Source organism: Periophthalmus magnuspinnatus, chromosome 15 (genome assembly GCF_009829125.3).
Source record: "Periophthalmus magnuspinnatus isolate fPerMag1 chromosome 15, fPerMag1.2.pri, whole genome shotgun sequence".
Lineage (NCBI taxonomy): Eukaryota > Metazoa > Chordata > Actinopteri > Gobiiformes > Gobiidae > Periophthalmus > Periophthalmus magnuspinnatus.
The window spans coordinates 15,918,644-15,932,400 of NC_047140.1; the positions used below are offsets into that span (position 1 = coordinate 15,918,644).

General features: G+C 37.3%; 1 protein-coding gene across 2 annotated transcripts in view; it reads left to right on the plus strand.

Annotated features, from left to right (window-relative positions):
* Positions 1–13,757, plus strand: part of cpeb3 (cytoplasmic polyadenylation element binding protein 3) — a 55,196-nt gene that overhangs the window by 33,536 nt on the left and 7,903 nt on the right. For both annotated transcript variants that reach the window (XM_033980011.2, XM_033980010.2), the window contains 3 exons: positions 9,549–9,667; positions 11,852–11,966; positions 12,425–12,606. In XM_033980011.2, coding sequence (XP_033835902.1) covers positions 9,549–9,667; positions 11,852–11,966; positions 12,425–12,606 — 416 coding nt within the window. The remainder of the gene's footprint in view (positions 1–9,548; positions 9,668–11,851; positions 11,967–12,424; positions 12,607–13,757) is intronic.

Below are 13,757 nucleotides of genomic sequence, written 5' to 3' on the forward strand. Positions count from 1 at the left end.
CGAGTCTTAAGGTAAAAATCATTGAGGGTCAGATGACGACCCAACATTGTCTAGGTCTGGACTTAAACTGAGATTGAGATTGTTTTGTTTTTATCATCATTTTGTGGCATCTCTGGATTGGTAGATTGTTACTTATATAAAGGTAGATATGTACTAGGACTGAACCATTTGGGCCAAGCTTTGCGATTGTAATTAGATTTGCGATTTGTGTTTTCTCTTCAGGTTCACATTTTGAACATGTCCAGAATAATTAACAAAAAGGCTGAACAGACAAACTAATACAAAAATCAAGAAACGTGCAGAATAAGACAAGATATTGTGTTGTTTTTGAAGATTATGGTACTATAAAAACTGCAGCCTTTGCGATTTGCTAATTACTTCCATTTAAATTCAGCTGCAGTTTGATTGGGGTTTTGGGTATAATAAGTAATTAGACCATGGGAACTGTTTATTTCAATTTTAGTAGCAGGAAACGGCAACCCAAGTGAGGAGCTTATTCTGCTTTCTTATCTGATAATCGTCTTCTTGTGAACCAAACACAAAATGTAAACGTGAATAAATCAACATTATAATTGTTATCTTACAACGATTTAAACTTCGTCTTTTGCTATGGATCAGACCTTGGATGACTGAGGGATTACACAGACATCTGGAAAAGCAATATAGCACATATAGGTGAAATTGTAAATACAAATCTCAGATGCAATACTTATAATGTTAATTGTTTTCAACATTTGTGGATTTTACATGCAGATATAGGATGACATGGGGCAGCAGTAGCTCAGAGACAGTCCAAAGGATAATGGTTCAATGCAAGGGTTAGATGGGTGCATACTGACATTGTGTTATTGGGCAAAACACTTCACCCTGTTTGTTGGTCTTTATAACTCACATACATTTTTCTATACATTACACTTTTGTATGGTCTTTTTGTGACCTAGTGAACTTCATATCGCTACAACGTGCCTGAAGTTTTATAAGCTTATTCATCGCCCTAAACTGGTGTCAGTCTTTTTGAACATTATCCCTGGAGCTACAGTGGAAATGTGAGAGAGGTGGAGACTGGCACAAACAGCTAACACCACCTGCTCCTGGAATGTAGAGCGCTGCATGTATTCACTGATATGACAAAACTGCATCAGTCTACACCGCCTGGAGGAGTCAAACTAGCACAGGGAGACAGAGGCAGAGTGGAGTATTTGTAAATATTTATCATGTTAATGTGCCTTATACTCATATGTTTAATTTGATGTCAGAATTTCAAATGCGGGGGAGGGACCTCTATGGTAGATTTACAGTTTTTGAAAGAAATATCCAAATTTATGTTGCTGAATAATGGAACTAGTATCTGAAGCTATTGTGTTTCTTCTTAAACTAATGTAAGAATCACATTGCAAAAGATGTTTGTACAGATCTAAACAGATTTGGCAATTGTGACCATTCAATTTACATTAAAATATTGATTTGATTGCATTTAATCTCGCAGCCCAACTTATGACAATGTTATAAAAGATTTACACCTATTGTTTTGGTCCTCGCCAGACTAGGGTGAAAATTCTCCTACGTTTTCTGTGCCAAAGCAATAAATCGTGGTTGTGTTTTGGAGAATTATGCAAAAATCCTGTAAAAGATGATTCATAGTTTTAAAAATAGGATTTTCACACACGCAGTTTGGTTCTGGGTTGTGCCCATGTTTAGACCTGACGTAGACTTAGTTTAGTCTTGTTCTAGGCTGTAAAAAGTATTGCAAATCAGATACTAATCAATACTAAAACCAGTATTGAAACTATATACTCATTTGAGCAGGTATTGATACTAACTAAAGCCACATTCACAGGACAGAAATGAACTTTTCCTAGACTAGTATACACCACGATGGACCACTATGGCACCTATCCACATGGTAATATAAAAGTACTATTATTTAATGTTGAAAATGACATTCTATTATCTAAATAAAGTGGGGGGGGGGGGGGGTTCAGAATCGTTATTGAGTATCGAGGCTATTCCTTAGTATTGAAATCGAGTTTGAAATTTGAATAAATGGCAAATCGCAATTGCATATTTCCTTCACAAACAAAATATCCTGTCTTCTGTATTTAAAAAATGGCTAACCCTGTGGTGTATCTGTACAAACATGATCTGATATGTGATTCTTGTGTTTTGTTTTGTTTTTTTGTCAATTTTCCTGAACATGTTTAAAAAGTGAATTCTCAACTAGGCCTGTCACGACGGCAAATTTTGAAAAGCGATATATTGCCAAAGTAAATATAGACTATAAACGATTATATGGAAACCAAACTATAAAGCCCCCCCAAAACGTATTCTAAATGTACACTTAAGTAGTCCGATTTTCTCTATTATGTGTCATGGAAGTTCATAATTTGACCTTCTACAGCTCAAATCACATTGTAGTATAGAAAAATAATTAAATATTTCCCACTAGTACAAAGAAAAAGCCCCCATGATAAATATTGACCCTCAGAAATGATTGTTCCATCTGTCATGTATTGAACGATAAGTCGGTATAGTATTTATCGTGACAGGTCTACTCTCAACCAAATCCTACTATTAAAATATAAATTGTAAATCAGGGAGTTGATAAAAAAGCACTAACTGGACCCAACAATGAGACATAACTGTACCCTGCTGTAATTTGAGTGTTAGCAATGAGAGTATGAAGGAAGAGGAAGCAATACGGTCTGTGCATGAATGTGGATGCTAACTTTAGCTTCAGTCCAAAATAGCATGTCATTTCCTCACATCTAAAATGTTATAGCTGCTCTTTTTCAGTGGAATGGATCATTACCAGCCTCATAGTGCCTCATAGTGCCTGAAATGTGATAAGGAAATCATTGTTTTTTAAGGATAATTTTGCTTGAATTGTTTTTATCCAATGTCTTTATAATGCATTCTAGAAATATCTTAAAGAGGGGTATTATACAAAATCGATGAGCTTGGAGCTTTCTACCATGTAATAATGTTCTCTCATCAAAAAAATCCCTCAAGAGGTTTAGACGTCATCCCCGTATGTTTCAGTAATTCAGCGATCTCTCCCGGGCCCTCTTCAACCCCTCCTTACTGTTAACTATAAGATTCTGCCCAATGCATCATCCACGCTCCCACATGACAGTCCTCCGTAAATATACAAAAGCATGATACAAAACTGCACACAACAACTTGACAAACCTGATGCGATGTGCAGTAGTTTTATTAGTGGGATGCTCGTCGATTGTGTTGTGATAGCGCTCTGAAGGGGGAGTGACTTAGCGCAGAGAGCAAAGGGAGGGAAGGCAAACTTTCAAAACAATAAAAGGTAACATGGTGTTGTTATGTGTTAGCAGTTAATACCCCATAGACGCAAAATCTAGTCAAATCATCTATGTCCTACTATGGGGTATTCTCAGCTCAAACCCTGTTCTAAGGATCGATTCTTTGATGTCGGACGAGCCGATTCCCATTAGAATTCTTACCTATAAACCCATACATCAGAGTAGAAATGGTTTGGCATTTAACAGAAAGAGGACAGGACTATAATCAATTTATAAATCAGTAAAAATATGGGCTAAAGGGTGAATGTGAGAGGATAAATGAAAACAAATAATAAATAAGATACATAGATGTTTTCTTTAAATTATGACAAACTGTATGGAACTATTAGATTAAAGTGGAATTAAATGGCTTTCTGGTAAAATAAAACAAACAAAAAAGGCCAAATCTAAGTTTATGCTGCCTTCAGTGGCCTCTGCAATTTCCAGTAGTTGGTGACATCACAAAACACTGCCCTGATATGTGAACACGTTGCTGCAGGGGTGGAGTTTAAAGTGTGGATACCTGTTGGACCAATCACACTGTTCCTCATATGTCCAGACCCCGTCCCTCTTCTCCCCTCACACTTTCCTTTAGTCCTCCAGGTACTGCCCAGTTTAACAGCTGTATTTGAAATGTGGTTGTGGGCGGAGTTTAGGTGTGTCATCCCACTTTAAATACAATAAACATAATATATTCCCTGGTCGGTAGATAGGGTTTGTTGTCACTAGTTTAAGTTGTAGGTGATGTCATGTCACCTGCACGATTGCATGAAAATAGAAAGTTAAAATCATACTGTGGAACATTCTCCATGAAGATAGGTACGATTCATGCCATACTGTGGAATATTAGCCAAAGGAACAACATTTCCAGAGCCAAATAAGAGTCAGGTTTGTGGAGATGCAAGCCCATTCACACTGAGGATGAATGTTTTTCTGTGTTTCTCTGTACAATAAAACATTCATAATGAAAACACACCAACACACAGGTCTATTTTTGGGCTAAAATATTACATGCTGTGGCTTTAACACCATGCAGTCTTTTTTTTTTTTTTACTTTAGGAATACTCCCTCATTACAGCCAATCAGATTTAGTTATTTCTTAAGTCTTGCACTGCCCATAAGTCATTTAATATGTAATGGTCACTCACTGGTTTGAGTTTCCATTTCACCCTTGCATCTGTAAATCATTAGGTTTTTAAAGTAGCCACTCCTCTGAAGCTTTATAAGGGGCTGAAGTAGGTAATGTATTTCCAGTACTCAGTGATCTCATGTTCATTTGGTACAGTGCAGCTAAGGTAACTTTACTCTTTTTGTATTGGAGTTTTGGCAATAGCCGGAGGAAAAGCTGAGTCCCGCTGAGTTCACTGGCTGCTGTGAATGGGTAGTGTGTAAACAAAGATCCTATGGTGGAAAGTGCACTGTATTCTAGGCCTGAATTATGAATGGAAACTGAATTGATATTGCTATTAAATGGTCATAATCAGCAAAATATAGAGCCTGTCATTATGTAGGTACTGTAATATCATTTGCACAGCAGTCAACAAAATACTCATGTGTTTCAATGGGGTCTTGCTATATATAAAACATGCTCACCCTGTAGTTTTATGCTGGACCGCTGTTGTTATGAATGATGCTAGAAGGTCAAACTCGATTTGAATTTTAAAGATAAAACTTGATACCAGTTTCAGTGCCATGGTGTGAAAAAAACACATATTTTAATTACGTATGATATATACTATACTATATAAAAGTGTGATTTTAACACATTATCATTTCTATCATTTCCATGTAGCTCTGATATCATTTTGAAATCGATTAATATGTGATTACAGATTTTTTTGACAGCCTTAGCAGGAGTACTAGGAGTTTAAAGGTGTACTTTCAATTTTTTTTTTTTTTGTGGAGAACCTGCCATTTTGTTGTCTCCATGTATTTTTATTTTATTTTATTTTATTTTATTTTATTTTATTTTATTTTATTTTATTTTATTTTATTTTATTTTATTTTATTTTATTTTATTTTATTTTATTTTATTTTATTTTATTTATATTTTTATTTTTCTAATCTTCCACAATATGGCATTAAACTTATCTGTCTTGTATTTATTGTAGTTTTTATTATTATTGTCAAACAGGGTCGCCTCTCCACAGATGCGACCTATAACTCGAAACGTAGAGACTCCAGCAGTAGATAAATAGATGAGAAACGCAATAGTATTTATCAGAAGTAATAGCGTTTAGGGAAGTAGATTAGTTTGGTATTATATAGACTCTTTTACTCAAAATGGGTACTTTAAAAGCCCCATGCAGTACTATACGCAGTGTCGGCTGTTCTTATTTCAGGACACGAGGTTCAGATGAAGTAACTTTGCAGAAAATTCCCAGAGTCAGAACTTTTTCATCGCACTCTGCAAAACCAGTCACCTGTCATTCATCTAGAACTTTGTCAACTCCCTGTTTATCGTTTCATGCACAATTTGGAATTTGGATGAGATAAGCACTTTCTCAACATTTTAAGGGATTGTTTGTTTGAAATGACAGAAATATATATACAAAGTAACAGCCTAGCGGGTTTTAAGCAGACCAGGGAAGAATGTACAAGATCAAACTTAGGTCTAAGCAGAAAAAAACAAACATTCGCCACCTGCTTGTCTCACCTGTAACACCTGTAATGTTATAAAATGTTATATAGTGCATTTTAAACATCTATAGTATGCAAAAAAAAAAAAACCTAGATTTTTTTATTAAAGCATTTTTTAAATCTCATTAAATCTTATGCACAACAGTTGACACATATTTACAAATAACATGTAGTAATGATGTATTTGTCCTGTTTTACACATAGGGGAAGGTTAATATGTGTAAAAATCACGTTTTACTCCTGACATATCTGCTCTGAAATGCTAAAAGCTCAAATACAATGTTAGAAAGCCAGACGCTGCACATTCTGACAGAAGGAACACAGTGTACTCAGGACTATGGTTTAGAGACACTAACTGGAACAACAAGAACAAGGAGGAGAGAAGATGTGAGGAGAATGGACTGGCTTAGCAGGGAAGATGTGAGGACAGAGGGGGGGAGCGAGGAAGGAAAGGATATGAAAACATGAGACAAGGTGAGCTCAGGTGACGCTCAGGACGACGTCGCTATATCAAATTGTAGCGTTGTGATTATTGTGCGGAAGAAACAACACAATTTAATGATTCACGATTACTCAACCGATTCATCAAACAATGAGAAATCCTGATTCACTTTCGTTCACACTGACTCATAATAATAAACCTTTATGAATTTAACAACACGATTTAATGATTCACGATTATAATAAACCTTTATGAATGATGAATGAAAGTTAATGTGACGTAAACACACAAAAAACACTTTAAAGGTGTTAAATTTAAATGACTTAATCTTGCTTCTGAAATTTAGAAGATAATTACTTTTTAGTTTAAAAATAGATAGATAGATAGATAGATAGATAAAAAGACAGATAGATAGATAGATAGATAGATAGATAGATAGATAGATAAAAAGACAGAAAGATAGATAGATAGATAGATAGATAGATAGATAGATAAAAAGACAGATAGATAGATAGATAGATAGATAGATAGATAGATAGATAGATAGATAGATAGATAAAAAGACAGATAGATAGATAGATAGATAGATAGATAGATAGATAGATAGATAGATAGATAGATAGATAGATAGATAGATAGATAAAAAGACAGAAAGATAGATAGATAGATAGATAGATAGATAGATAAAAAGACAGAAAGATAGATAGATAGATAGATAGATAAAAAGACAGAAAGATAGATGGATAAAAAGATAGATAGATAGATAGATAGATAGATAGATAGATAGATAGATAGATAGATAGATAGATAGATAGATAGATAGATAGATAGATAGATAGATAGATAGATAGATAGATAGATAGATAGATAGATAGATAGATAGATAGATAGATAGATAGATAGATAGATAGATAATAGATAAAAACAGAAAGATAGATGGATAAAAAGACAGAAAGATAGATAGATAGATAGATAGATAGATAAAAAGACAGAAAGATAAAAAGACAGAAAGATAGATAGATAGATAGATAGATAGATAGATAGATAGATAGATAGATAGATAGATAGATAGAAGAAGGTAGAAAGAAACAAAGAAAAGGTAGAAAGAAAGAAAGAAAGAAAGAAAGAAAGAAAGAAGGTGGATTTCCTAACAAGTGCAAACATTGTCCCAGTATATCGTCCATCTCTACCTGATATGACTTTACTACATGAACATGAAGACAAATCTACTTCCTGTCTCAAAAACTTTCAATCCGGAAGCAGAGATTGGCTCACTCATCACCAATAATGACTGCCGTCTGGTGCCTTCTCTTAATAGCTTTGACTTGAATTGGCCCCACGCTCCCACAGTGCCAGTGCTGAATAATTTACAGGTGTAGAGTGAATGCCTTTCTGCAAAACTTTTCACCTGCCTAAGTCCACCGCTCTTTCTCTTTTCCGATGATGAATTTTACATGGACGGCTACAGGAGAGGAGCACTTCAGGCCGTTTCATCAGAGGCTGCAGAGGAGAAGGAGGAGAAATAAGGACAACAGAACAGGTTAAGAGGATAGAACAAGCTGTAGGGGGATTTTAAAGGCCTATATTACACAAAATGGATTCTTCTGAGCCAGTTGTGTGCGTATGGAGTTTAAAAATGCATGTGTGAATGAAACAAAACAAATTCCAGGTATGTTCTTGATGAGGAAACGACATTATAACATAAATCAGAAAACAGCGTAATATGGGCCCTTTAAACCTGGGGTACTGATTTCCACATTGCAGAAGGGGGAAGTAGCTATTTAAATCTGTCTAACTCGTCCATGGCTCTGAAAAACCCTTTGGCACACTGTTATAGCCACATGAATATTTGGGCAAGTGAAATCGGGGTGGACCATCCAAGTGCAGCCAATCAGAGCGCTGCTTTTGACACTTACTTCTTGTTGACTTAAAATAAAAATACTTTATTAGCTGCAGACAGTGTGCAGTGATCTAATTTAATCAGTACTTTTTTGCAATATACTCTTTGTGGCAAAACACAAAATTTACTTAGATTTACTTATTTACAAAAAAGGCAATTTTTTAATTTTTTTTTTTCTATTGTGAGGTCAAATCTCTGCAGAGGTATAAACGACAGAGTCAGCAGGTAATAATCTATTGTGATCATCTATTGTGAGTCTAGTATTTGCCCCTATTATTAACTTAACACTGTCTGTAGTCATTTCGGAGAAGTCTAAATCTTGGATTACCGCTGAGGTAGAGCAGTGACATAGTTTCGGCATTTATTTGTCCTCAACTGTTTGGGTTCTTTGTGTTTAAATATTTGCTTTTGTTAAATGGTCACATTTTTATATAGCACTTTTCCACCTTCAAGGCACTAAAAGCACTTTACATCAAGGAACCACTCACCCATTCACACACACATTCACACACTCATTCACACACACATTCACACACTCATTCACACACTCATTCACACACACATTCACACACACATTCACATACTCATTCACACACACATTCACACACTCATTCACACACACATTCACACACTCATTCACACACACATTCACACACTCATTCACACACACATTCACACACTCATTCACACACACATTCACACACACATTCACACACACATTCACACACTCATTCACACACACAATCACACACTCATTCATGGTACAGATTGGCAGCCTTGATTCTGTCTGTTTGGCTACAACAGACAAATAGTAGGTTACCATCACGGAGTAAGATGAATGAACAACAATGAATAATGACTAGTGTAGCACTTTGAGAGGCTTTGACAAGCCTTTGACAAAATTTAAAAGTTTTTTTTATATATATATTATTTTGTTTAAAAAAAACAAAACATGAATAAACATTTAAATTTAAAATAAAGATAATACTTTATTCATCCCCTCAGAGAAGTTCAGATGTCCCGTAGCTCACCGTTAGTGACATACATGGCCAGTCACACACAGCAAATACATCACAATGTAGTAAATATCACAATACATAAATATTATGTTATATGATCTAAAAAAAATAGCATTGATTTCAGACATTGGGATTTCCAAATTGTGATTCTCAAATTGTGATTGTATTAAACAGAATTGTCATGTTAGCGTGGACAGTAGACTCCTCTCTGACCTGTATAATGTTTGTGTTTGCAGGTTATGCATTTCTGCTGTTCCAGGAGGAGAGCTCGGTCCAGGCTCTTATCGACTCGTGCATCGAAGAAGACAACAAACTGTATCTGTGTGTGTCCAGCCCCACCATCAAGGACAAACCAGTGAGGAACATGCTTAAAGCCACATGCACTGCAAAACATGCTTAAAGCCCCACTGTGTAACATGTCAGCCAAAAAATAAATGGCCAAACCTTTCACAGTACTACCAAAGAAAAAATCTGGCTTTCCAAGTACCACCAGCTCTAAGTATAGTATAACAGGATTATTCCAGGTCTAATCTAGGACTAACGCAGGTCTAAACCTGGAGTACATCATTTCCAGTGGTGTTCTATACAAGAAATGATCCAAAGAAGGACAAAAAAGTGGATAAAATGAACTCTAAATTAGGCAAATGCACATATTGAAGAACCAAGTACCACCTGAAGGAGCTTGAGTACCACAGATTAAGAAACACTATGTTAAGATACATAAGAATAACTGGTTTCCACCTGCAGTCTCTGAAATCACAATGACAGTGAAATAAAACTGTAAACTCATCAGTATTATAGTGTCATGTCATTTAACGGGCCCACTATAAACCCACACCAGACTCTGATTTAGGGAGCTCATTTCCATCTGCCTCAAAGACTACGTCATAAAGAACCTTTTGTACTTCTGTTAGCTAAGATTTATGTTGACATTATGAATTCTTAACTCACTAATTATTCATGGACTAATTTCATTTGAAGTGTACAGTATTGCAGATGGATTTTAACAATTCTTATCCAAGTAGAAAAGTCTCGGAGAATTTAAACAGTGGTGTGCCCTCAGTATCTCTCTGGTGCATTGAGCTGTGGGACAGAGGCAGATGGATCCTGTAAAAACACAGGTGTGCAGGGATGGAGGGAGGAGAGGGAGGAGAGGGAGGAGGAGAGAAAAGAGAGGGGGGTGTAGAGAAGGAGGGGAGAAGGAAAGAGATAGAGAGAGAAGAGAGGGAGAGAGAAAGAGAAGAGAAGGAGAGAGATAGAGAGAGAAGAGAGGGAGGAGGGGAGAAGAGAGAGGGGGGTGTAGAGAAGGAGGGGAGAAGGAGAGGGGGAGAGAGAAGAGAGGGAGAGAGAAAGAGAAGAAAAGGAGAGAGATAGAGAGAGAAGAGAGGGAGGAGGGGAGAAGAGAGAGGGGGTGTAGAGAAGGAGGGGAGAAGGAGTGGGGGAGAGTGAAAAGAGAGGGAGAAAGAAAGAGAAGAGAGGGAGAGCAATAGAGAAAGATGAGAGGGAGGAGAGGGAGGAGGAGAGAAGAGAGAGGGGGTGTAGAGAAGGAGGGAATAAGGGGAGAGTGAGAAGAGAGGGAGAGCGGTAGACAGAGAAGAGAGGGAGGGAGAGTGAGAGGAAAGTCGAAGGGAGAGAAAGATAGGGAAGAAGGGAAAGAGGGAAGGGGGAGGGAAAGAGGGTAGGACAGTGGAGAGAAAGAAAAAAGGGGAGATAGAAGAGAGAGAGTGGGCAGAAAGGAGAGAGAGAGAAGAGGGAGAAATATTTGAAAAAAGATAAGTTATAGAAGAGGAAAGAACAAGAGAGAAAGACAGATAGAGGGAGAGAAAGTGAGGGACAAGAGGAACTTTCCATTCAGTGAATTTGGCCAAGCAGTCTGTGCAGTGCTGCAGTCCTGTACACAGAGGAGATTAAACATCATTACACAGCACCAGACCTGCACAGTGGAAAAAGTGAAGCTATTATATACAGGCTGTACAGGTACATGGCCATTCTGTAATCAAAGGGTCGGGGGTTCAAATCCTGATATTTTTTGTTGTCCTTTGGCAATATAGAGTACTTCACCCAGCTGTGTCTGTGTCAATGTGCTCTCATGATCAATAGGAGTATTTACAGTACAAAGAGTGCAGATACACGGTCATGTTTTTGTCAGTCTGCTCTGAGGCGACTGTGGCTTAAAAAGTGAACTTGTCCCAGAGTGAGTGAGGAGTGGGTATTTTATCATTGTATCAAAACTTTATTTCGGACACTTACACAGTTATAGCTACTGTATATAAGGCATGTTCGAACTGTGGCCCAGGGACCCACAGATACAAAACGGCCCACAGATACATTTTTCCTTGCTTTCAGACTCAGACTCGGTAAATAGTCACAAACTTCCTTTAACAGTACTTTTTACAACAAAAATCATCAGTTCATTTAGGATCTAAGCTTGAGTAAAGGTCCAGTAACTTTGAAAATAAGCATAATGGTACCCCCGTGTTGTATAATTATTGTGTATTGCACATTACTTCTTTGATCCTATTGTGTTGTTTTCCCCCAGGTTCAGATCCGCCCGTGGAACTTGAGCGACAGTGACTTTGTGATGGACGGCTCTCAGCCTCTGGACCCCAGGAAAACCATCTTTGTGGGAGGAGTCCCGCGGCCACTCAGAGCAGGTCAGGACTAATACTCTTTTTAATCTTCATCTCCAGAGCTCATATGGGTGTTATTAAAAAAAGTACTATTGTTGTCCAAAAGCAATACTATCTCAATCATCTTTATGAAGTTTGTTTTTGAGGGTCATTCAAAAGTCCAACTATGAGTATTGTGATGATATTAAAATGTCAAATTAGGTTTTGATACTAAGCAAAAGCGTTGAACACCGGTTTTAATACCACAAATATAAAGTGTAGTTTTCAGCACAAAATAATAATAGTTCATGTACTGTTAAGATGTGGTCTTATGCTAGTTTTGAAGTAAGACCAAACCTTTCTGAAATAATTACAAGTCGGTACAGAGCAGTGGACGGAGATAGGGGATAGGTGAAAACGGGCATTTTCTGAGCACTGAGTCCTTGTGTGCAGGACAATACACATATAAGTCTGAGTTATCGAAAAATCTCTGTCTCTGTCAGTGGAGTTGGCGATGATCATGGACCGCCTGTATGGAGGAGTGTGTTACGCCGGCATCGACACAGACCCAGAGCTGAAGTACCCAAAGGGGGCGGGGCGAGTGGCGTTTTCAAACCAGCAGAGCTACATCGCTGCCATCAGTGCTCGCTTTGTGCAACTGCAGCACAACGACATCGACAAGAGGGTGAGGACACTGGGGCATTTTCTACACTCAAAATGCATGTTGAAATTAAAGGTGGGCAGGTTATTTGAAAATAGATAATACTGCATAGGTTGAACAATACAAAATACAAAATGGAGACAAGCAGGTGACACAACTAGGACAAGTTACATCTCAGATCTCCCACATCCACCCCCACCTGTGCACTGCAAAAATATAAAATCTACATATGAATATTTGACTCGTAATCTTGAATTTAAAAGTTTTGATTCAGAATAACTCAATACTGTAGTTTCAAAATGATATATACTGCAAAATATACAACTGAAAAAAACATAAGAGCATTGTACAATGCGAAATACACAATTCTGCCAAAATATCTGACTATAAATGAAAATTAAGATGTTACTATGTCAGTGAATGTATTTTTATGGCAAGCTTTAATTGAATAAATGCAAGTAGTAAATGTATTTAGAGGGGAACTGTGTAACTTTTCTGGTCGAGAGTGGGTCCATCACATGCTTGTCTATGTTATTTCTTTGCCTGGGATGTTCCATAGTATCACATTAAACTTTGCTGTATTCGTGGAAGCAAGACGGTGACACCAACAGACCAAGTTACAGGTAAGATCTGGGAAGAACAGATCCGCTCTCAGTAAGGATGCATGTTTTCAATGTATTCTTTTGGCAATAAATGCGAGATATATGTGTTTAAAACCGTGAAACATTACAGGCAAAACAATAATATCCCCCTGGAGACAAGCAAGATGGCTGACCCTTCACCAGAAAAGTTACACAATGCACCTTTAATCAACTGTTACACTGCATTATACAATATAACGTGCTGTACAATTTGCAGTAATTCTGTCTAGCCTAAAATTCATAGTTAGTTCTTTCTCCATTGTAGTGTCATAGGATATTATTGGGTTATGACTTGTATTCCCCAGTCACAACACAGACAATGACTCCTCTCTTTAATTTAGCTGTGAGTTAAGCCCCGCCCACAGAGCTGGTTTGGCTGACGCCCAGTCTCCCTGTGCGCTTGACCCGGGTTAAAATAGGCAGCTGCAGAGGACCCGGATCTGTGTGTGTGTATAGAACAGGGTAATTATGTCTGCCCACAGTGATTACAGGCAGACAGGGACTTCCTCACGTAGGCTCAGACCAGACTATAAT